Here is a 22,457-nt window from a genome sequence, read left to right as displayed (position 1 = left end):
GAGACATTCAGCAACGCTTGGAGACTTTTTTTGGTCATTACAACTACGGGAGGTGTGCCATTGCATCTAATAGGTAAAGACCAGGAATGCTGCTAAACATCGTACAGTGTACATAACAGTATCCCATAACAAAGAATTCTCTGGCTTAAAATGTTGATAGTGTCGGGTGCCTGGGTAGCTCAGTCAGTTAAGCATCCAATTGGTTTTGGCTCAGGTCATGATTTCAGGGTTGTGAGATGGAGCCCTGTGTTGGACTCCATGCTCAGTGAGGAGTCTGCTTCTCTCCCTCTCTCCCTCTCCCTTTGTCCCTCTCCCCCTCTAAAAGTAATTAATTAATTAAAATAACAAATAAATAAATAATAAATAAATAAATAAAATGTCAATACCATCAAAGTAGAAACCCTTCCTTATGCTTTTATCTCCCTTTAAATCATATGTAAATAGGGCGCCTGGGTGGCTCAGTCGGTTAAGCGGCTGCCTTCGGCTCAGGTCATGATCCTGGGGTCCTGGGATCGAGCCCCACGTCCAGCTCCCTGCTCAGCAGAGAGCCTGCTTCTCCCTCTCCCTCTGCCTGCCACTCTGCCTACTTGTGCTCTCTCTATCTGTTGAATAAATAAATAAAATCTTTAAAAAAAAATCATATGTAAATAAATGCACCCACAGAGCTAGGATACATGTTGCACGGTCCACAATACCCAAATACATTCATAATTACTTCTGAAACCTCATTTCCACCTTAATGCTAAAAAAAAAATCTTATAATTCATCTGTCAATATTGTGATTCACCCAAGAACTACACAGATGGGAAAGAACAAACAAACAAGAAAAAAGAACAAATGAAGGAAAGGCACAGTGTGTAAAAAGACCTGTAACGGACAAGGAGTGCTGGAGGGCATGACGGGACAACCAAGATGAAGAACGGTTGTGTGCACGGCCAAGAAGTTCTGGAAATGAAGCTTGGGGAAATGCTTCATTACAAATGGCTTCTGCATTCCAGCCGTCCAGATTTTACTCTCTAAGTAATAGCAATTTTTACGGAAAAGGTTTTTAACTAATTGTTTCTTAAGGAGGAAACTCCAGCGTCACTTTAGGTAGTGATCCAACAGCAGGGGAGGCTGGTAGTGGGGAAGTTGGGAGGCTGCTTCACTACCGCAAGAGCTGAAAATTAGCAGGACTGAGTGATGGCAACGTAGATGGAAGCAAAGGCCAGGAGAGGACCTACACATATTCTTAGAGGCTTGCTAAGCTCTCCCTGTAAAATGAGTCTCTTCCAGTACTGAAACATACAAATATAAGGGATAAAAGCCATCTAAATGAGTTAACATACCTCTAGTTTTTCCAATGTGCATCAAAAGGAAACCATAGTAATGTACGTCAATGAATTAAGCGAAGTAAAGGTTACACAATGTGAATGCAGGTTATTTAAGTAATCTCTATGATTTCCAAATAACATATACAGAACATTTATGATATTACCTGCTCCAGAACCTCTTTGTAGGTAATAGTTGCTTTAGTGTTTGTAACAGGACTGTCGTAGATGATAGCAATCTTATCTCCTTGACCATTTTCAATATGACGATCGATGGCATTGTAACAAATGTTAAGCATTCCTTCCACAAACCTGAAAAATTGGAAGGTAAGGGTCAATAATTCTTTCCAAAATGTATTATTGCTTAACCAGTTTCTATATTTCTAGTTTGGTACCACTGCCCTTAAAATAGTGTTGCCCCATGCATAGTATGCCAGGTAATGATGTCTACAAAGTGGATATTTAAGATGGTACAGAAGGGACATCTTTTTTTTTTTTAAGATTTTATTTATTTACTTGAGAGAGAAGGAGCACACGAGCGCGAGTTGGGGGAAGGGGTAGAGGGAGAAGCAGACTCCACACTGAGCAGGGAGCCAGATGTGGGGCTGGATCCCAGGACCCTGGGACCATGACCTGAGCCGAAGGCAGACATTTAACGACCGAGCCACCCACGTGCCCCCAGAAGGGACATCTTTATTTTAATAAATATGTATTTATTTTGATGTGCACTAGAAAAAAATATACCTCACACTTCAAGGGGACAACTTTGTCAACTTAATCGCTTAGGAGGAAACTAAAGTATGGAGCACCAAAATAATCTAGGTTACATGGATGAAATGAATTGTATATAAGAGCAGTGCAGGCCAAGCAAACATTAGGCTGAGAGAACAAATGGTAGATGTGTGACTGAGTTTGGGTATCTGCTGTAAAACGACAAACTTACTGGAAAATTCAATTCTTTAAAAGAACTGTTTATATATACTTTTTTTTGCATCAATTAAGTGTGATGCCTCCAGTTGCACAAAGAATAGATAAGCTCTGTTCTGCTTTTTTTTTTTTGCGTTTTTGAGATGTTTCATAATTTGAATAAAGAATGGATATGCATATAAAATTTTAATTAATTTTTTCAAAGACCTTTGCAATTTAGTGCTTTTCATCTCCTAATTGATCAATGCCTTCCTGTGAAAATACGGATATCATGTAGATAGATGGAGATACTTTTTAAGGAAATATATCTCATTTTTCCAAAAGAAAAAGCTTTGCAGGTGCCACTTGTTTAGGAGGAGGGGATTAGAATAAAGCATTCAAATACAGCAATGGTCTATTTGTTCCAATGTCAGATTAGCAAATATTGCAACAATGCAAAATAACAAGAAAAAAAAACATTGATGCAAGAAGAAAAAGTCTTGTCAGATAGCAGAGGATCACCTTCAGGTCTTCATTCAAAAAGCCCTGTGTGAAACGAGGCAGTGAATTAAAAGCAGCTGTAGATTTAGTGGCGGCATTAAGAAATTACACATACAGAACTCAGCAGGAGGAAGGATCACTTAATCAGGGTCAAATGACCCTCCACACTTCAATAATCGGAATATGACTACCTGACAACACAGCACAAAGGGTAATTAACGTAAAGATTCTTAATCGCCAAGTGTGATAGGTTCAATGTTTGTTCAAAAATATTGTCTCTTCCCCTTGCCCCCACCTCCATGGGAGCTCATCCGTGGGAGCATGCTTTGCTGAATCAGCAGAGGCCTGAAAGCACTTGTGCAGCTGGGCTCACTCACCTTCACCTCTACTTCCTCCAGAAGAGCCTCCCGTATTACAGCTGCCTCCTCAGCCTCCTACCCAAAGCAGATATCTCTGCAGGTGGGAGTAGAGCCCCAAAAAAGTGGGGAACCCAACCCAGTCAGATAATATGTCTTGGAGCCACGTTTCCAGTCATGCCCATCCTGGATCATCTGACCCCATGACAACCTAGAGATACATGGAAATAACTGCTGAATGTGTTAGATTTGGACATTTTTAGAGTTACTGGATATGCATGCCAAGAAAAAAAGGTAGTTTGCTCAACATTTTGTGGCAGAAATAAGGAAAGATGTTTTATAGGATTTTCTCACAAAAATATTTATTTCTATTTTTTTTTTTGTTTGTTTCTGAAACAGAATATTGGAATATTGGCTTGCTGGAAGAGCAAATGTTTTTGTCATCATTCTCTTTCTTTTTATCTACTCTTACCACACTTTGTGCCCAATAATTAATTATGCTCATGACAGTGCACAAAAAAAGGGGCCCCCTCAATACCAAAGAACAGGAAGAATTCACTTTATCATCTGCTGACTATGCTCCTACCGCTTTACTTATTCCTTCTCAATACCTTTCATGGAATCCTTTTCCTGTCAAATCTTTGACCAAGATTCCTAAGGCTCCATATCCATCCCTTGACTCAATCTGCATACACTCCCTGGGTAATCTTTATACTCATATGGCTTCAACTTCCATCTTTAGCTCCAGCCCTGACCTTCTTTCTGAGCTCTGGACCCCTACAGCCACAGCCTGCTGGACACTGAAGGGTTTCGGAATGAGCATCCCCAAAACATGCTACTTTGACATGTGGATTATTTTGAGCAGAAGACAATCAAGGCCCAAAAGACTCAGGAAGACCTTTAGCCTCCCCTGTCCTTAACTGCTTCTAAGAATTTAGTTAGACGGCCTGGTCCAGGAAAAGATCTATCACCAAAGGTAACTACAAAGGGTATGGGCTAGGCATGGTAGGCTGTGGGGGGAGGGTTGGCAGGGCTTGTTTGTTCCAATTCCTCTCTATGTCCCATGGTCTCTGCAAAAAAACATTTGCTCTTTCCATCTTCCTGTGAATTGTCTTCCTTCCCTTTGAAGCTCTAGGCCCCTACCCCCTTCACCTTAGCTCAGGATGCCATATAAGCCTCAATAGTCTGACTATTAGACTCTCTCATGTCTGTGTGAGGCTCCCATACATTCGAAATTAGTTTTTTTCATTAATTTCACATTACATCAATTTAATTAATAGATCAGCCAAAAGAACCTAGAGGGGTACAGTAAAAAATTTTTCCTCCCCAACAAAATCTCTATTTGGAAAGAATAACATGTCCAAAACTATAGTCATTTTCACCCCACCTCAACCCACTGCCCCATCCCAAATGCAAACCCTCCCCTTCTCCTGTTTTCCATATTTCAAGGAACAACCTTGCACCCCGGGACCTGAATTAGAAACCCCAGAGTCAGATTTGATCCCTCATTCTCTACATTCCATTGGCCATATGTAACATCACATTAACCTCCATAAATGTTCAGTTCTCTCATTGATAACCTGGGTTAGAATTACTGCCTCCTAATTAATCTCCCTGCCTCAGGCCTCAGCCCATCCTCTCAAGTCATGTCTCTATGCTATTAGAATGTTTTTCCTCAATAAGTCAGACTTAGAAAGACAAATTCCATATGATTTCGCTCTTATGTGGAATCTAAAAACAAAACAAATGAATAAATAAACAAAAAGGAGAATCAGACTTAAAAATACAGAGAACAAACTGATGGTTGCCAGAGGGAAGGAGGTGGGGGAACGGGTGAAGGTAAGTAGGAGATACAGGCTTCCAGTTACATAACGAATAAGTCACGAAGATGAAAGGCACAGCCTAGGGAATACAGTTGATATTATAATGGCATTTTACAGTAACAGATGACAGCTACACTTGTGGTGAGCATAGCATAATGTACAAAGAAGTTCGATCACTATGTTGTACACCTGAAACTAATGTAACATTGTGTGTCAACTATACTCAAATTAAAAAAAAGGTTTTTAAAGAATGTTTTCCCTCAGTGTAAATGTTCTCATACCAAATAGTGCTCATATTTAGTACTGTTCCATGAAGTTCAGCATAAAAACTATGTATCTTCCAATGGCATGCAAAACCCATTCATCTCAGCTTTGTTTCTCCCCATCCAGCTTCCCACATTTCAGCTTCAATGAACTACAAAATTTGTAATTCCTGAGTCCAGTCAGCTGCTTTTTCTGTGGCTATCCTTTACCTTTACCACCACCCTCCCCCACGCAGTTCCAAAGCCCTATGTACATATCTCTGCCATGGTACTTATCACACTGTATTGACAATTGGTCTACTTACATGTTTCCTTCCTTATGCTATAATCTACCTTATAGCAGAAACAATGCCATATTCTCCTTAAAAGTCCTAGGATCTACTATAGCAGTTCTCATATTAGGCATTCAATGTATATTTGATAAATGAATGAATAAAAATACAGTGAATGTTCAAGAAACATTGGATTTAGGATCCAGGTAGAGTAGCCAGGGCAGTTTTTACTATCTCATTTTAAAGTTGAGAGAACAGAGACTTAACAAGAATAATTCCCAGGACATTTGGCAAGAAATTGGATAATGCCATACCTGCAACCCAAGTCTTCAGACATCTAGACACACATCAGTATTAACATCATATTAATTATTCCATTTATAAATAACTTATTTTCTATCCTCAAGTTCACTGATTCTTTCCTCTGTGGTGTCCATTCTGCTGTTGAGCCAATTTGGTGAGTTTTTATTTTGGTAATTGTATTTTTCAGTTCTCAAATTTCCATTTGGTTTTTCTTTATACCTTGTGATTCTACGCGGAAGCTTTCTATTTCTTTATTGTGACTTAAAAAAAATATTTTGAGTATGTGTATACTTGTCTGTTGAAGCATTTTGATGATGGCTGCATTAAAATCCTTATCAGATAGTTCCAATCTCTGTGTCATCTCAGGGTTGGCATCTACTGATTGTTTTCCCACTCATGTTAAGATTTTCCTGGTTTTTGGAATGATAGGTGATTTGAGATTGTACCCTGGACATTGTGGGTATTTTATTATGAGACTCTGGAGCGTATTTAAAGATCCTATTTATATTCCAGACCTCCCCTAACACTGTGTCAATGGAGAGGGATGCCTCATTACTCCCAGGTACAGGTGTCAGTCCCAGTTCCCCTAATGGCCTCCTTGGACACTGGCGCGTGTGAGGGGTATCTCAATACTGCCAGATTAGGGTGGAAGTTCAGGATCCCACTTGGCTTCCATGACACTATCCTGGCTGTGAGAAGGCACCTTTTTACTGTTTTCCCACGTGGTCTCCACTGACACTGCCAGATGGAAGAGGCTTGTTACCTCTCTACCTTAGGCAGAATGAAAGGTCTGACTCACAATATAACCTTCTCTGACAGCACCAAGGGAGGTGGCAATGTTTGCGTTGCCACCTTAGAGCCTGGCTAGAGTACAAGTCTAGACTGCACCAGGTTTTCATGGGTGAGGATGGGACTGGGGTCATAGTTTTTTCTGTAGCATTTGGCTGGGTTAGGGTGGTTACTGTCTAAAATCCAGAGACAGATTTTGGTTGGGGCTTTTATTTTTTTTCTCTACCTATTGGTGTTTCTGGGTGCCTCCTTCTCCAGCACTCAGTCTAGGATATATAAGACAAAAAGTAAACCCAAGGAACTCATTACCATGTCATTCCTAATATCTCAAAGTTTCTAGATGATTTGGTTTGTTCTCTCTACCTTCCAGAGTCTTCTTATGTGTGTTTTATATATAATGTCCTAGGTATTTATCTGTATTTAACTGGATCAATAGAGGAAAGTACATTTCTCCATCTTGTCCTGAAACCAGAAATTTTTATTTTTTATTTTTTTAAAGATTTTTTTTGTTGGGGGGGGAGCACAAGCAGGGGGAGTGGCAGGCTCCCCACTGAGCAGGGAGCCCAATGTGGGACTCCATCCCAGGACCCTGGGATCATGACCTGAGCCAAATGCAGACACTTAACCGACTGAGCCACCCAGGCGTCCCCAGAAATTTTTAAAAAACATTTATTGATCCCTTACTTTAGGCCAATATTTCATGTGTATTAGCTCATTTAATCAAAAAACAACCCTGCCTTATTAGGTAGGTACTTCATTCAATATTCAAAGAACTTTAGATTTTTTTCAATTATTTGAAAATATGTATGAGTTTCATATTTAAGTTATTAATATCCTAGGGTTTTCTTTTTTAAGGATACCCTTAAAGATATTTAAAGAATTTTAAGGGTATCCTTTAGGACAGGCAGAAAGGAAATTCAAATAAAGGGCAGGGCCCGCAAGAAGTGTTAAACAAGAACTGTTGCAGGAGACAACAAATTGGCATGGCTCCAGAGGTGGTAAGAGTTAATGAATATACCACTATAAATTGGCTAGACTTAAAGACTGGTTTACTGTGGCTGACTGGGCAAACTGACCTGCAAGGAGCCTCCCAGCCCAAAGATTTGATTATTCTACTATGACAAGATTCTTATTTCATTTTATACCAAATCATTTCAGTAAAGGTCAATTGAATGCCTTCTATGTGCTATCTCTTCACTGTCCCTTCTAAATTCATGATCAGGTTTTAAATGGGTTATCTCCCCAGATTATTAAAATAACTAATGTCCACTGAGAAACAACTGAGAAAATATACTTTGGGGTATTTTATTTTTTATATATGTAAATATTTTGCTCCTATGTTTAAGATTGCATTATGAGCCTTTTCCAAGGGCTGGAAAAATTTTAAAAAAACACACATTTAATGATGGCATAATATTCTATTCAATGGCTATTCAATAATAATGTTAACCCTGTATTGTTGCAAATTGCCTTTCATAATACTGCCATTATTTTAAATGATCTTGGAATGGTGTTTCTTATAGAGAAATACTGGTTGCATTGTTTTTTATTACATTTGCAGGCAAGTATTCCTATAATCAAACACATACATCAAATAATTAAATTCCTTCTGGAAATATTGAATCAATTTATATTACAATCAGCAATACCTGAAATCCCATTTTATCACACTCCTCCAAAGACAGATTATTCTCAATCTTCTTCAGTTTGAGAAGTGAAAAATAGTTTTAATTTTGGTTTGACTACTGGTATTAAGAACAACGTCTTATCAAGTTTTCAAAGTTCGTTATATTGAACAATGAATTTACATCTGACATGGTTACAAATTATTTTCTCAATTTATTCATGAATTTCAATTCATGGTGTTTCCTGACATAAAAATATTTGAAATTTGTATGTAGTCAAATAAACTCATCATTTTCCTTTGCAATTTCCTTCCTCTAAGAAATTCATAATACTCTCTCCGGTTTCATTTTTTATACTGATCCCTGACATATGCCAATAATTTATTCATGTATGTATAAAATCTGTATGTAATATATATGATATAGTATATTTACACATATGTATTGTATGCTATCTCTCTGTGTATATATATATGTATGTATGTATAGGTATACATATACATATGCCTAAATACTTATATTTATATTTATATAATGATGTGGTGGTAGAATTATATTTGTTTATTTATCCATAGTCAATTTTACAAGCATCAGGTTTTTTTTTTTTTAAGCATCAGGTTTTTTTGTACAATTTTTATACAAGCATAAATTTGTGACTAATGCTTACTATACTCATTCTTTCATGATGCTCCAATCTTCCCATATGTATTATGCATATATATCAGAGACTTTGCCAGGGCTATGTAGTTTCTAGATACAACTACTTGAATGTTTTTTCAGTAGAGTCTTGTGAAGAGTTCTCTCTTTAAACTCAGTCAGCTTTTAGTTCTGTTAAAGAAAGAAAGGAAAAAACTTCATATTCTTTATTCTACCACATCTCAACCCTGAATTTCTTCTGCACAAAACTGAAAGAAATCTGAATGTACCCCACAGCTCTCTTGAATAACAGAAAAAAATACAAAACTGAAAATAAATTGATAGCAATAATGGAACCACTAGAAATGGTGCTACCACCAGATCAGAGCAGGGGCAAAATTTGGACTACATGAAGCAAACAGAAGCAGAATGACTGTAAAATCCAGAAGTCATGAAAAACATGGTAGATCCAAGTGTACTGATACAGAAAGATTTCCATGACATCTTATGTACTGTCAAGTTAAAATAAAAGAAAGAAAGAAAACAATGTGTAGAAAAAATTATACAACCATACCATAGAATATATTTATGGGGAAACTATAAACCCCAAGCAGGGAATAAAGAGGCTCACTAAAGGCTCTCAATACAAGTCTGAAATAACACCATAATCAGAGGAAGGTAGGAGTAAAAAATGGGCCATAGGTGTTTGGATGGATAATCAAAACATAAGCCACACACACATATTCCCCCACCTACATACACATCACACAAACTCTCACCAGCCCAGTCTAACTTTCTGAAATAGGGAGAGTTTCTGTATGGATGACCCTCTAGAATATTTAAGACCTGTAGAACAGAGACAAGATTCTGCCTGACTTCCAGGAGGCCTAGAAACCCTACATACCATTGCCACCTAGAAATCCCCTTTGCTCTCAATCACAGGACAAAGGACTCTAGTAATCAAAATATGCATTCACTGACACATGAGCAAAGATCCTTACCTGGATTCTGAGATGTACTCCAATCAGCTACCTGAACCTGGACACTCAGATGAGCATATGTGTGTGTATGTAGCTGTTCATGTATGTATGTATGAATATATATATATATATATAGTCCAAATAGAGGACAATATAAAGCTGAGAAGTGGGTAAGGCATATTTTCAACATAAATAACAAGGAGAAAGACATATTTTTAACTTTTTGAATGAGTACAAATGACATGAAGCAAATCTCCTGGGTAACCAAAGACAAATTTACATGAATGAGAGACACCTGGGCTATTTTAAACTAGGGGTATTTGAAGGTCATTTATTCCTACAGCACAGCCTGGTCTATCCTGACTGATAGATAGAAAAATTCTCAGACCCATCAATTTTAGCAAATTCAAACAAACTTTAAAATTGCCATATTTCACAATTTAAGAGGCAGATAGGTACTTTCCAGGGCAAAACAAACAAACAAACAAAAAACAGGGTAATGTCAGCTGCCTTAATGTAGTCACTATAATAATGTTAGATGTCCCTAAAAAGAAGTCAAGATGCACCATCATCAGTGTCTGAGCTCACAGAGGTGGAACTGAGAGTCTTCAGAAGGAGCTCCATTTAGAAGAAAGCTCTGGGCAGGGGTGCCTGGGTGGCTCAGTCGGTTAGGTGTCTGCCTTTGGCTCAGGTCATGATCCCAGGGTCCTGGAATTGAGCCCCTCGTCGGGGCCCCTGTTTAGTGGGGAGTGTGCTTCTCCCTCTCCCTCTGTGTGCACTCTCTCTCTCTCTCAAATAAATAAAATCTTTGCAAGAAAAAAAGAAGAAAGCTCTTGAAATTCTTTCTAGACTTCTTTATGCATGATCTTCTATTTTCCCTTTCCTTTTTCTCATTAACCCCTGCTAGTTTACATCTAGCATAAAACCTTGGACTCAGCTCTTCAGAGGGAATCTTGTTTGAATTTGACTTCACTTCTTCCCCTAAGCCTATGCTGAGTCCTCTCTGTCTTCCTAATATTTGACTTTAGCCCACCCCGGATTTCCCTTTGACCTTGTTCATCAAATGAGTTAAATTGGAGTGTGTACTTGGCCCACACACTGGGCTGAGTGGATGAATGTAGGTAGATATCTGAAGGATTTTTAAGAGGTTGGGAGCCTGACAACTTCCATAGTCTTGATCTCTAGGTACCAGAAGAAACTAGTGCCAAATGCTCACATGATTCTTCTATTCCCATCAATTCTCATGATTACCAAACTGCTCTTTGTTGAGAGCTAAAATTTTGTTATTTAGGCATGTATTTGTTAGACCAGTTTTCAAACATTATATAAAGTAAATAAAACTCTGACACTAAAAAGAAAAAGAAAAAGAAAAAGAAAAAAGACTTCTTTCAGAGGGGGAAAATGATAGCAGTTACTCTGTGAATTTGATTAACCAGGTACAGAAAGTGGAATTAGTAAAGTTTAAAATGTTCCTTTCAATTCCACCACTCCCTCCTATTTCAAGAATAAAACTTACTGTATTTTCAACAGTGTGACCTATGAAATTCTTTCACAAACTGCCATATTTCAATCTGTAAGAAATAACTGTTGAAAGTTACCCCTAGCACAATCATATTTGCTTTTTTTTTTAAGATTTTACTTATTTATTTGAGAGAGACAGAGAAAGAGACAGAGAGCACAAGCAGGGCAGAGGGAGAGGGAGAAGCAGACTTCCAGCTAAGCAGAGAGCCTGACATGGTGTTCAATCCCAGGACCCTGGGATCATGATTGAGCCGAAGGTGGATGCTTAACAACTGAGCCACCCAGGCGCCCTAGCACAACCATATTTGGTAGTCACAGTGCTGCATCCCTCCCTGTAGTCCCAGCTTTTGATTTCCATACTGGACATACATTCACCATTAATTAACTGAAAAGTCCAACTTACAATTTACCTTCCGATAGGAGCTCCCTTCCTTGGATCATATTACAATTTCCTTCCTTGATGACCACCTATTTGAGTCTTTATTTTGGCACAATTTCAAAAAAAAAAGTTCAAGTTCTTTTTTAAAAGTTAAATAAACCCAAGGATAACATATTGAAAACAATTCAAAGATGATGGATATATTTGGCTATCTACATACTAAAACACTAAATCTATATAAAATAGTAAGGAATGTATAACCATGAAAAGAAATAATTCATTATTTTATAGGCAGACTTCGGCAGATTACAACCCCCAATGTTAGCTATCAATAATGATCTTCTCTTCAGAAGTTTTTTCATCCAAAAAATTTAACAATAATTTGTTGTTGGCTAGACCTGAGACTGTAAAGAAAAGGGGAAAAATATAATCGGGAACATGTCCACCATTCTAAAAGCCAGAATGATTTACATAACTGTAATAGGAAGCAAAATGTGGCAAATTTCCTGCGAGAGGTAGAAACTGAGTATGATGAAAGTACAGTAAAAAAAGAGATTAATTCCAGCTAGAAGAATGGGGTTAAGCACTGGTGGATGTTGAAATGAATGTAGTATAGTTGTTATAAGGGTCTGAACTCTGAGGTCAAAAAAACCAGAGTTCAAATACCAGGCATGTCAGGTACTAGATGTAGGACTGCAGGCAAATTAGCATGCTTAGGTCTTTCTTCCTCCATCTATAAAACTGGGAAAACAAAACAAAAAACAACAGAGCACTTACTCTGCACCAAGACAACACTAAGAACAGTTAACACAAATTCATTCAAGTCTCATAATGACTCTGTGTATACACCAATATCATCCTCATCTTATAGATGAGGAAACTGAGGCACAGAGAAGTTAAGTGGCCTAACCAAGGTCCACACTGGTGGAATGGATGTCAAACAGTCAGGCTCCAAGTCACAACCACTTATACTATGCTCTGAAAGGTACTCTATATCCTCCACAAGCACAATTTTATACACATTTCATTGACTCCTTTCAATAACCCTATCAGGTAATTACTATTATTATACACATTTACAAATGAGGGGGAAACTGGCTTAGATAAGTTATGAAAGCACAGTTTTGTGGCAATGGGTATAATGGGCTAAAGTAGGACACAAGGGGAGGGTGACTGTTGCAAGATTTCTTGTAATAATAGTGTTGCAGTGATAGAAATGGAAGGCAGGGAGGGGTGTGAGAAATATGGAAGACTGAAAAAAGAGATTTTTAGAGAAAGAGAGGAAGAGAATGAAAAGAATGCATATTAAAGAAAACAGGGCTCAAGAGGAATCTGCAAACCATAAGCACAAGCCAAATCTGGCCCACATCTGTTTGTGTACATAAAGTTTTATTGAAACACAGCCACACTCAATTGTTTACACACTCTCTCTGGCTACTTTTGCTTGATAACAGCAGAACTGAGAGTTTGCAATGGAACCTAACTGGCCCACAAAGCCAAAAATTATTTACTTTTTGGCCTCTTAAAGAAAAACTTGCCAATCCTGTCCCTAGAGAAGCCTTGTACGATAGAAATTTCTGTGATGATGGAAATTTTCTGTCTCTTCAGAATAGCATAGCCACAGGTAGCTGGCTAAATTTAAATTTTAATTAATTAAAAATAAATGTAATTTAAAATTTAGTTCTTCAATCATACTAGCCACCTTTCAAGTGCTCAATAGCCACATGTGGCTAATGTCACTGCAGAACTAAATTTTAAATGTGACTTAATTTTAATTAAGCTTAAATTTAAATAGCCACATGTGACTACAAACTACCGTATTGAACAACACCGTTGTAGGGAATTTCAAGGAGAGAGAAGTAGTCCCCAGCATCAAATACTAAAGAGAGATCAAATGAGGTAAGGACTCCAGGTCAATCCATTGAAAAGGAACACATAGGTATTGGTGTTCTCTGGGAGCACTATCTGGATACAATGATGAGCACTGAGGCCCCTGCAGTGGATGCAAGTGTCCTAAAGGAGAGAAGAACCTGGAATACAGACAACATGGCTGAGAAGTGAGGATATAAAGACAAGGGGGATGCTCTGGCTTCTCTTTAGCTTGTACAAACTTTTCAACTGGCTTTTATTAAACAGGTGAAAAGTGAAGGTAGCTGAGGGAGGAGGCCCTGAAAATTGACGGAAATATGATTTTTCAATGGCAATGGCAAGTGAGATGGATACAAAAGTTAGGCAAAATTCAGGTTCTGTTTTAGAAGTGCAAGTGCATTGAAGCTGCTGAAATAGGAGATGTTGGCGGGGGGCGGAGCGTACCAGGAGCCAAGACAAGGAAGACCAATGCAAGCCTTATCTTAAAAGCCTGGAATGCCTTGTTAAGTGCAGGCAAATTAAAAGGTCTAGAGCTGGAGAACACCCTGCTTAGAAATGGATTTCAGGTCAGACTTGAGAGGCAAACGAGGAAATGGAATCAGCTAGGATCTCCTAACTAGCCAAGAGGAGCAAATAAGTAATGAAAACATGGGGGAAGAGGACCTATTAGAGAACCAAATCAAAAAGGAACTAGAAGTAGGAGGAAGGACGGTATCAGAGAAAACTGAGGGGGTTTTTTTCATCTCTGGATGTCAAGTTTCTGTCGTCTTTAAAGGAGATCTGGAATAAGAAGAAAAAGGAACAGTTTTGAGATAGGAAAAGGAACTAATATTTTGTTAATCGCCCATGTGCCAGGTTCTGCGTCTGGTAATTTATATATATCAAATCATTTAATCCACACAATATCCCTTGAGGAAGACACTGTTATTCTCATGTTATAGATGAGAAATGAGCCCCAAAGAGGTCAAGTAACTCCCCAGAATTACAAAACTAACCCATGCGGCAGACGGCAACCCAGTGCTTTCTGACCCCAAGGAAAATGGGATGAATTTCCCATTTTATATGTCTGTGTGCTTATTTGAGTAATGCGTGTACCTTCACTAGAAGCTGTTTCCTGTGGGCAGAGACCATGTGCTAGTTCATTAATGGCACACAGCAAATGCTCAATAATTATTTTTAAATAAATGCCTGCAACTGTGAATGAATGTGAACTGCAGTAGTACTCTTCTGACACATTAACACAAATAAGAAAAAGAGTCTCATGAGGTAAACGCTCAGTAAAAAACAGTGACTAGCTCAAAAGACTATTATTGCACACAAACAGAGAAGGCTTTAGGCATTTTTAAGAGGGCATCATATTGCCTTATTCACACGGGGACATCTCATCTAAATTACAGATACTTGGCCTTGAGCGGTATCAACTGACTGTTCCAGGAAACCCTCCAAATTGGGTAATTGCTTACTTGGGGTGGCATAATAACCTAATGTTAATTTAACCACTAGGGATATTGTTTCTGTAAAAGTATTTGGAAAGCACATCTCTCTATAGGGCAGTTATTTTTACAGAGAAATCTAACACAAAGAGAGAGACACCCTTTAGCCCTACCAATCCTTTATAGGTGAGCACCTACACACAGAACCTGACCCCCCCCAGCCCTAGCCACAGCTTGTCCCATCTCCACATGAAAGGACAGCCCAGGCATCCGCACCTCTGCCAGATCATCTCAGATTCAAACGGAGTGAACTGCCAATGGTTAGAAATACAGCCAACAGGAAAAAGAATAGAAAGAAAGGCTCTCAAGAAATCAATACCTGTTATCTGAACTATATCCACTGTCAATGAAGAGAAAAGGCATGAATGAACGATCTTAAAGATCCACGGGTTGTGAGTCATGCATGACAGTTAAATTCAAAGCTGAAAGTGAAGACACCATTTTATCTTGTTGGTTTTATTTTTATTCTAGAGGAAATGCAAGGGGGAAAAAAGAGTTTAAGCAAACAGAAATAGGATTCGGTTTAATATAAAAACAAAAGATAAAATTATAATTAATTAATAGTAAAGGGCAAATGTTAAAGATCCAATCAAAACATGTTTAAATTTCAAAGCATGAATTCATTAAGATTGAAATATAATCATAAATAAATATAAATTTAAAAGTACATTTTAAAGGAAAGGAAACTTCCTCAGTCAGCCCTTTTCAAGAGAGCATTTAGGATATTCTTAGGAGCAGAGGTCCTCAGTCAACCAACTCAGAAATTAAGTCATCATAAGCTCGTAAGGAACCAAACTCCAAACCAGAGCAGGTTCCTAGGAAACCAGACCTACAGACCAGGGCCCACAGGGTCTCCAAGCAGGTAACCCTGAAACCTCAAAATTATCCAGAGAACCAAGAAGGGACAGAAGAGGCGGTGCCACACTCCAATGCCAAGCATTATTTGTCGGAGGGAAGAGAAGACACGTCTCAGCATTTAATCCTGATAACAATGATGAAGTGATGAAGAAAGAATTAAAGAAAAAGGAGGAGAGGGAGAAAGGAGAAGAGAAAGCAGCGCCAGCACCGTGCAGGAGAAGGAAGGCAACTTGTTAACATGGTGCTACCTTACTCTGGTTAAGGAGAAATGTGAAGAGACGGGAGAAAGAGGTAAGGACTGAAAGTAATGTGCTCAAAACCTGAGGACATTAAGGCTTTTTCCTATTTTCATATTACATCGCCATCTCAGCTACCCATTTCTTTCTCTTTAAGGCTATAACTCACACAGAATAACACACCACAATGTCCTGATGAAACTCTCCTCTACACCTGAGGCTCCCAGAAGGCAGACACCACATTCATTAAGTCATTCTGCACAACACTCAGCTCATGTCCACAGAGGGATGTCTAATACAAGCTCTTATTAAAGAGGAGGAATACAATCAGTCATTTTAGAATGTCTGAGAACTTTTTCTTCCCATTGAACCTATATAAATTATTCTGAGATTGTCTCTACAAAGACTGTAATTGGGAGAGAGACAAAGGGGGCATCAATTTTGTTTTACTGCTTAAAAAAATAAAAGATATGAAGCAAATGTGACACAATATTAAGATTTTACAAAGCCCAGTGTTCAATGTCCAATAAATTTTTATCTTTAGTTATTCTCTAAATATTTCATAAGGGAAGAAAGTTGTGAGACTTTATGCACAATATTAATCTTTTTGGAGAAAAAAATTGACAATATACATCAGAAAGTGTATAATTTCTCTTTGACCTAGAAATCTTCTAAGAATTCTTCAGCAGGAAGAAAGTTAAGAAGGAAAGAAGCAGATAGAAACAGAGAGAGAAATTTTGGGGAAATGCTGTGTCCAGAAGGGTAAGTATATCTGCCTGTTTATAATAGCAAATAAAGAGAAACCACCTAAATATCCACATGAAAGGTTGTAAAATAAAAATGTTTACATTCACCTAATATGTTAAAACATTCTGCAAACAGGGCGCCTGGGTGGCTCAGTTGGTTAAGCGACTGCCTTCGGCTCACGTCATGATCCTGGAGTCCCGGGATCGAGTCCCACATCGGGCTCCCTGCTCAGCAGAGAGTCTGCTTCTCCCTCTGACCCTCTTCCCTCTCGTGCTCTCTATCTCTCATTCTCTCTCTCTCAAATAAATAAAATCTTTAAAAAAAAACATTCTGCAAACATTAAAAAGCATGGAATAGAAGAATAGAGGGCTGGAAAAATCACACCTTATTACAAGTGGAAAAATGAGCTATCGATAATATGGATAGTATAATTCCATTTTTCAGCAAGAACAAAAATGGAGACCTAAGAGAATCAAACAGTCTGACAGACATATAAATTTTTTTAAAAGGCAAAACACATACACAAAAAATCTGAGTGTGTGCCAAAACTGGCAAATCTGAATACGGTTTATAGTCTAGTTAACTGTACTGTGCCAATGTCAATTTTGGTTTTGATAATGTCCTAGTTGTGTAAGATGTTACCACTGCGGAAAGCTGAGTGATAGGTACAAACAATTTGTACTATTTTTGTAACTTCTTGTGAGTCTATAATTATTACAAAATTCAATTATTACAAAATTACAAAAAGAAACAAAACAAAACCTTACAGACACAACCATGCTAGCAACATGGCTACAAAGATAAATCTGACTAACTAGATACCATTGAGCATAACTTAAAAGTTTTATTATGCCTTATCCTCAAAATAATCTTAGAACAGTATCACAAACTGTGTTTTATCCTTGCTGATCCCCCAAAATCTACATACATATTACATTCATAGATAAAACATTTTCCGTTAACACTTCCATAATTTGAAACTTGAATACAGTGCAGCCTACTCAATTTTCTAAGAGTTCATTACCTAGCTCCTGCTGAGCCCACTATTTCCTTTATTCTCTTTGTTGTTACTTGTCTTTTCCTCACCTTCCTTGTATTAGCACCTCTAGCAGAAAATGAGAGGCTGTACAAATGGATAAAATTAAAACTGGTTGATTCTTTTATCTATGAAAGGATTCATTAGTTAGAAAGTGGCTACTGTTGATCAAAATGTGAGGTTGTATCCTCTAGTTATTCACACCTCAACAATCAAAGGCAATTCAGAGTAGAGCTGACTGTAAAATAAAACAAATGTTAATACCCATATTTTCAGAAAATTATTGCTAGATAGTTCCCATCACTTGCAATTACTCTTTTTTTTTAAGATTTTATTTATTTATTTGAGAGAGAGAATGAGAGAGAGAGCGAGCACATGGGAGGGGGGAGGGTCAGAGGGAGAAGCAGACTCCCTGCTCAGCAGGGAGCCGGATGCGGAACTCGATCCTGGGACTCCAGGATCATGACCTGAGCCGAAGGCAGTCGCTTAACCAACTGAGCCACCCAGGCGCCCGCAATTACTCTTTTTAAACAAGAAAATGAAAGCGATCTCAAGCAAAAACACTTTTTTCCTTGAATGTATGAAGTTGGTCTTCAAGGTGACACCTTATCTGGAATTTCATTCAGCACGTGGAATAGTTTCTGGCTTAGAAGGCATTCGATAAACGTTTGTGGAATGAACAAGAGAAAGAAGGAAAGGATGAAGGAACAAATGAGTTAATGAATGAGTAAGTTCTGAGCCAAAACAACTCCACTTTCATAAATGTAACAGGCCAACAAACATAGATGTGTGTATATATATGTATACATGCACCAGGCTTGTTTTTTAAATCCGTAACACTGGTATTCTGATAGATGGGACTAACTGGAGAGGAATTATGATACAGCGAGAAGGTGATATACTCTAAAGCCTAACAGATCTGGTTTTTCATCCCAGATCTGCCACCTGCATGCTAGGTAAACATGAGCAAGTTACTTAATCTTCCCTAAATTCTTCAAGAATGTATGTGTTTGAATGGTAAGGAGTATTGTTATTATTACTGTAATAATATATTTTGCATTCTGTAACATTTTAACACGCACGTACAAACACATACACACGTGTGCGCACGCAGTCACACAAATACACACAGAAAGTAAAATCATCTTCCAGGATTTAAGGGATTTTGATGAGAACATTATTATTTCTATCAGATATAGACTTTGAAATAATTAGATATTTAATAAGAAAATCTTCCTAATTAAAGGTAAATTTTACTAATTAGAAATTTAAAAATTAATTCTTTTATAACTTAATTAAACCCAGATAAGAGAAAATTTTATCAAATTGGATCTACCAAGCCTGTAATTACAAATCACATTTCAAACAGCTCCTAAAAAATTCAGGTGAAATAATGAAATGTTTACAGTAAACAGTAGAAGATCTTGAGCAGTCAGGATCCAACATTTTAAAACAATAATAAAATCAATGTAATATTTTCTAAAATTCAAGCTCTTACCAGAATATAATCAGCTTTTACTTCAAATAATAATATTAAGATTTGTATCATTATGGCAATATCATAAATGTGTCCTAGAAAAATAATATTTTTGTATTATCTCATTGATATCACTTTTTAATTTTTTATTCTTTTTTAATTGAGGAATTGTCATATAACATATAGGTTTCAGGCATACAATATAATGATTTGACATTTGTATACACTGCAAAATAATTACCACAGTAACTCTAGTTAGCATCCATCACCACACAGAGTTACAATTTTTTTTCTTCTTGTGATGAGGACTTTTAAGATTTACTCTTAGCAATTTCCAAATATGCAATTAAGTATTATTAAGTATAGCCACCATGCTGTACATTACATCCCCATGACATTTATTTTATAACCAGAAGTTTGTACCTTTTGACCTCCTTCACCCATTTCACCCAAACCCTTAACGATCCCCACTCTGGCAACCACCAGTCTCTGTTCTCTGTATCTGTGAACTTGGGTTTTTGTTTTGTTTTATTCGTTTTGTTTTTTTAGATTCCACATATAAGTGAGACCATTCAGTATTCATCTTTTATCACTTTTAACCAATGATTTTCATTTGATCACTAAAATTTGGCTTATCGGTTAACTTATTAACTACAAAATGACTAATAAATGACAATGTGGTAACATGATATTGGTCTAACTCTTAAATCTGAAATTCTTAGAATCTGATATGTGCCAAAGAGAAAACTTTTTCAGTCCATACTCACATGGGGACTTGGTCTGTACCACGTAAGTGTTTACCTCCTTGTAGTATGTGTGTCTTTGGCTTAATGACTGAAAACCCATGCTGCCGTTAAAATAGTCTCTACTACAACTTAAAGATAAATGAGCTAAGGGGAAGCAAAGGGAGCCAACTGCCTCATCAGGAAACTTAGACCCAAATAGAATGCAAACTGGTACAGCCACTCTGGAAAACAGTACAGAGGTTCCTCAGAAAGTTAAAAATAGAACTACCCTATGACCCAGCAACTGCAGTATTAGGTATTTACCCAAATGATACAAAAATACTGATTCAGAGGGATATATGTACCCCAATGTTGACAGCAGCATTATCAATAATAGCCAAATTATGGGAAGAGCCCGAATGTCCATCAACTGATGAATGATGTGGTACATATATATATATATATATATATATATATATAAATATTCACACAGTGAATCAGTATACACACACACACGCGCACATACACACACACACACGCACACACACAGTGGAATATTACTCAGCCATAAAAAGAATGAAATCTTGCCAATTGCAATGACATGGGTAGAACTAGACAGTATTATGCTAAGTGACATAAGTCAATCAGAGAAAGGACAAATACCATATGATTTCACTCGTATGTGTAATTTAAGAAACAAAGCAAATGGGGCACCTGGGTGGCTCAGTCGTTAAGCGTCTGCCTTCGGCTCAGGTCATGATCTCAGGGTCCTGGGATCGAGCCCCGCATCCAGCTCCCTGCTCAATAGGGAGCCTGCTTCTCCCTCTCCCACTCCCCCCTGCTTGTGTTCCCTCTCTCGCTGTGTCTCTCTCTGTCAAATAAATAAATAAAATCTTAAAAAAAAAAGAAAGAAAAAGAAACAAAACAAATGAACATGGAGAGGTGAAGAGAGGCAAACCAAGAAACAGACTCTTAACTATGGAGAACAAACTGAGGGTTACTGGAGGGGAGATGGGTGGGGGGATGGGTGAAATAGGTGATAGGTATTAAGGAGTGCACTTGTTGCGATGAGCACGGGGTGCTGTATGTAAGTGATGAATCACTAAATTCTACACCTAAAACTAATATTACACTGTATGTTAACTAACTGGAATTTAAATTAAAAATTTGCAGAAAAAAATTTCAAACCCTTTGATGCCTTCATAGAAAGAAGATTCATGAGTCATTTTGGGTTCTGGCAGGATGGATAGTTCAGGCATATCTACCTACAATTTATATAGGAACCCAGATAGAAGATAGATGAAAAAGATAAATCTATACATGTGGTGAAGTTTCAAAATCAGTGCAGTTGATATACACAAGGTTATGTGCATTCCACTGGGGATATAAAGGTGGCTGAGACCCGATCCCTGCCCTTCCATGACTTAGTCATGATTTGTTAAATTACTGGTAGAAGTATTAGCGGAGTGGGAGCTTATCTAGTAGATGTATAGCGGATGGAGATGAGCATTGAGCATTCTTTGCCAAACTACCTTAAAGGGAAATAAGATTCGAGATGATGTGCTTTTTAGGAAAAAAAATAATTAGTCAAGAACATGTGTAAAAGTGGAATCTGGGAAACCAGTGAAGATTTACAATTCCTCTAAAATCAGAGAGTGGAAGATACACAGAAACAGAGATGACAAATGAGGATAAGGGAAGCTACACCTCGGATTAAAACTTTTTAGAATTCTAACACAGTTCTCACTCTTTCGCATCCTCCAGGTCCTGACATCTCAATAGCCACATGCTCACCAGGAAGAAGTTGAAGAGTGTACTTACAACTCATTCCAGAAATTGTGCTCCACAGTGTGACCCAACTTGGTTGAAAAATTAAGTCCACCACTACACGACAAGTCACTTACAACATTCTGTCCTTTCCTTTACACAGCTTTAAAAGTGCATTGTAACTACACCTATTTCACAACGTGTTGGCAGGATTTGAAGAATACATATGTACTTGTAGCACGGGGCCTGAGCTAGATTAAGTGTTCAGCAATTAGTTACCTGCCTCTGTATTCCCATAGTTGTTACCATTATTATTATCATTACTGAGAAATAATCCATCAGCATGAAAGAAAGGAATAGCTCTGGCATGAGCCAGAGAATAACCACATGTGCGTTCCCTATCAGAGACTCTACGAATATCCCAAGTCTTATTGTGGCACACCCCCTAAACACTCAAAGGAAGCATTTAACATTCTTAGAGGATTTGTTCCCCAATGTTTGGCAACAACTATGGAATAACACAAGTAAGTGAGAGAGCCCGCAACTCATTGTCCTTGTGCTGAATTTCAAAAAATATGGTCATAT

The 22,457-nt window shown here is 37.8% G+C and overlaps 1 protein-coding gene across 1 annotated transcript in view; it reads right to left on the bottom strand.

Annotated features, from left to right (window-relative positions):
* ACSS3 (acyl-CoA synthetase short chain family member 3) overlaps nucleotides 1–22,457 on the bottom strand; it is a 145,846-nt gene that overhangs the window by 110,256 nt on the left and 13,133 nt on the right. Inside the window, exon 2 of the mRNA XM_028105411.2 lies at nucleotides 1,478–1,622. Within this exon, the coding sequence (XP_027961212.1) occupies nucleotides 1,478–1,622 (145 nt within the window). The remainder of the gene's footprint in view (nucleotides 1–1,477; nucleotides 1,623–22,457) is intronic.

The sequence above is a fragment of the Eumetopias jubatus genome, unplaced genomic scaffold, assembly GCF_037043125.1.
Source record: "Eumetopias jubatus isolate StellerSeaLion01/CBP00866 unplaced genomic scaffold, mEumJub1_p1.0 scaffold_8, whole genome shotgun sequence".
NCBI lineage: Eukaryota > Metazoa > Chordata > Mammalia > Carnivora > Otariidae > Eumetopias > Eumetopias jubatus.
This window is presented reverse-complemented; position numbering and strand designations above follow the sequence as displayed.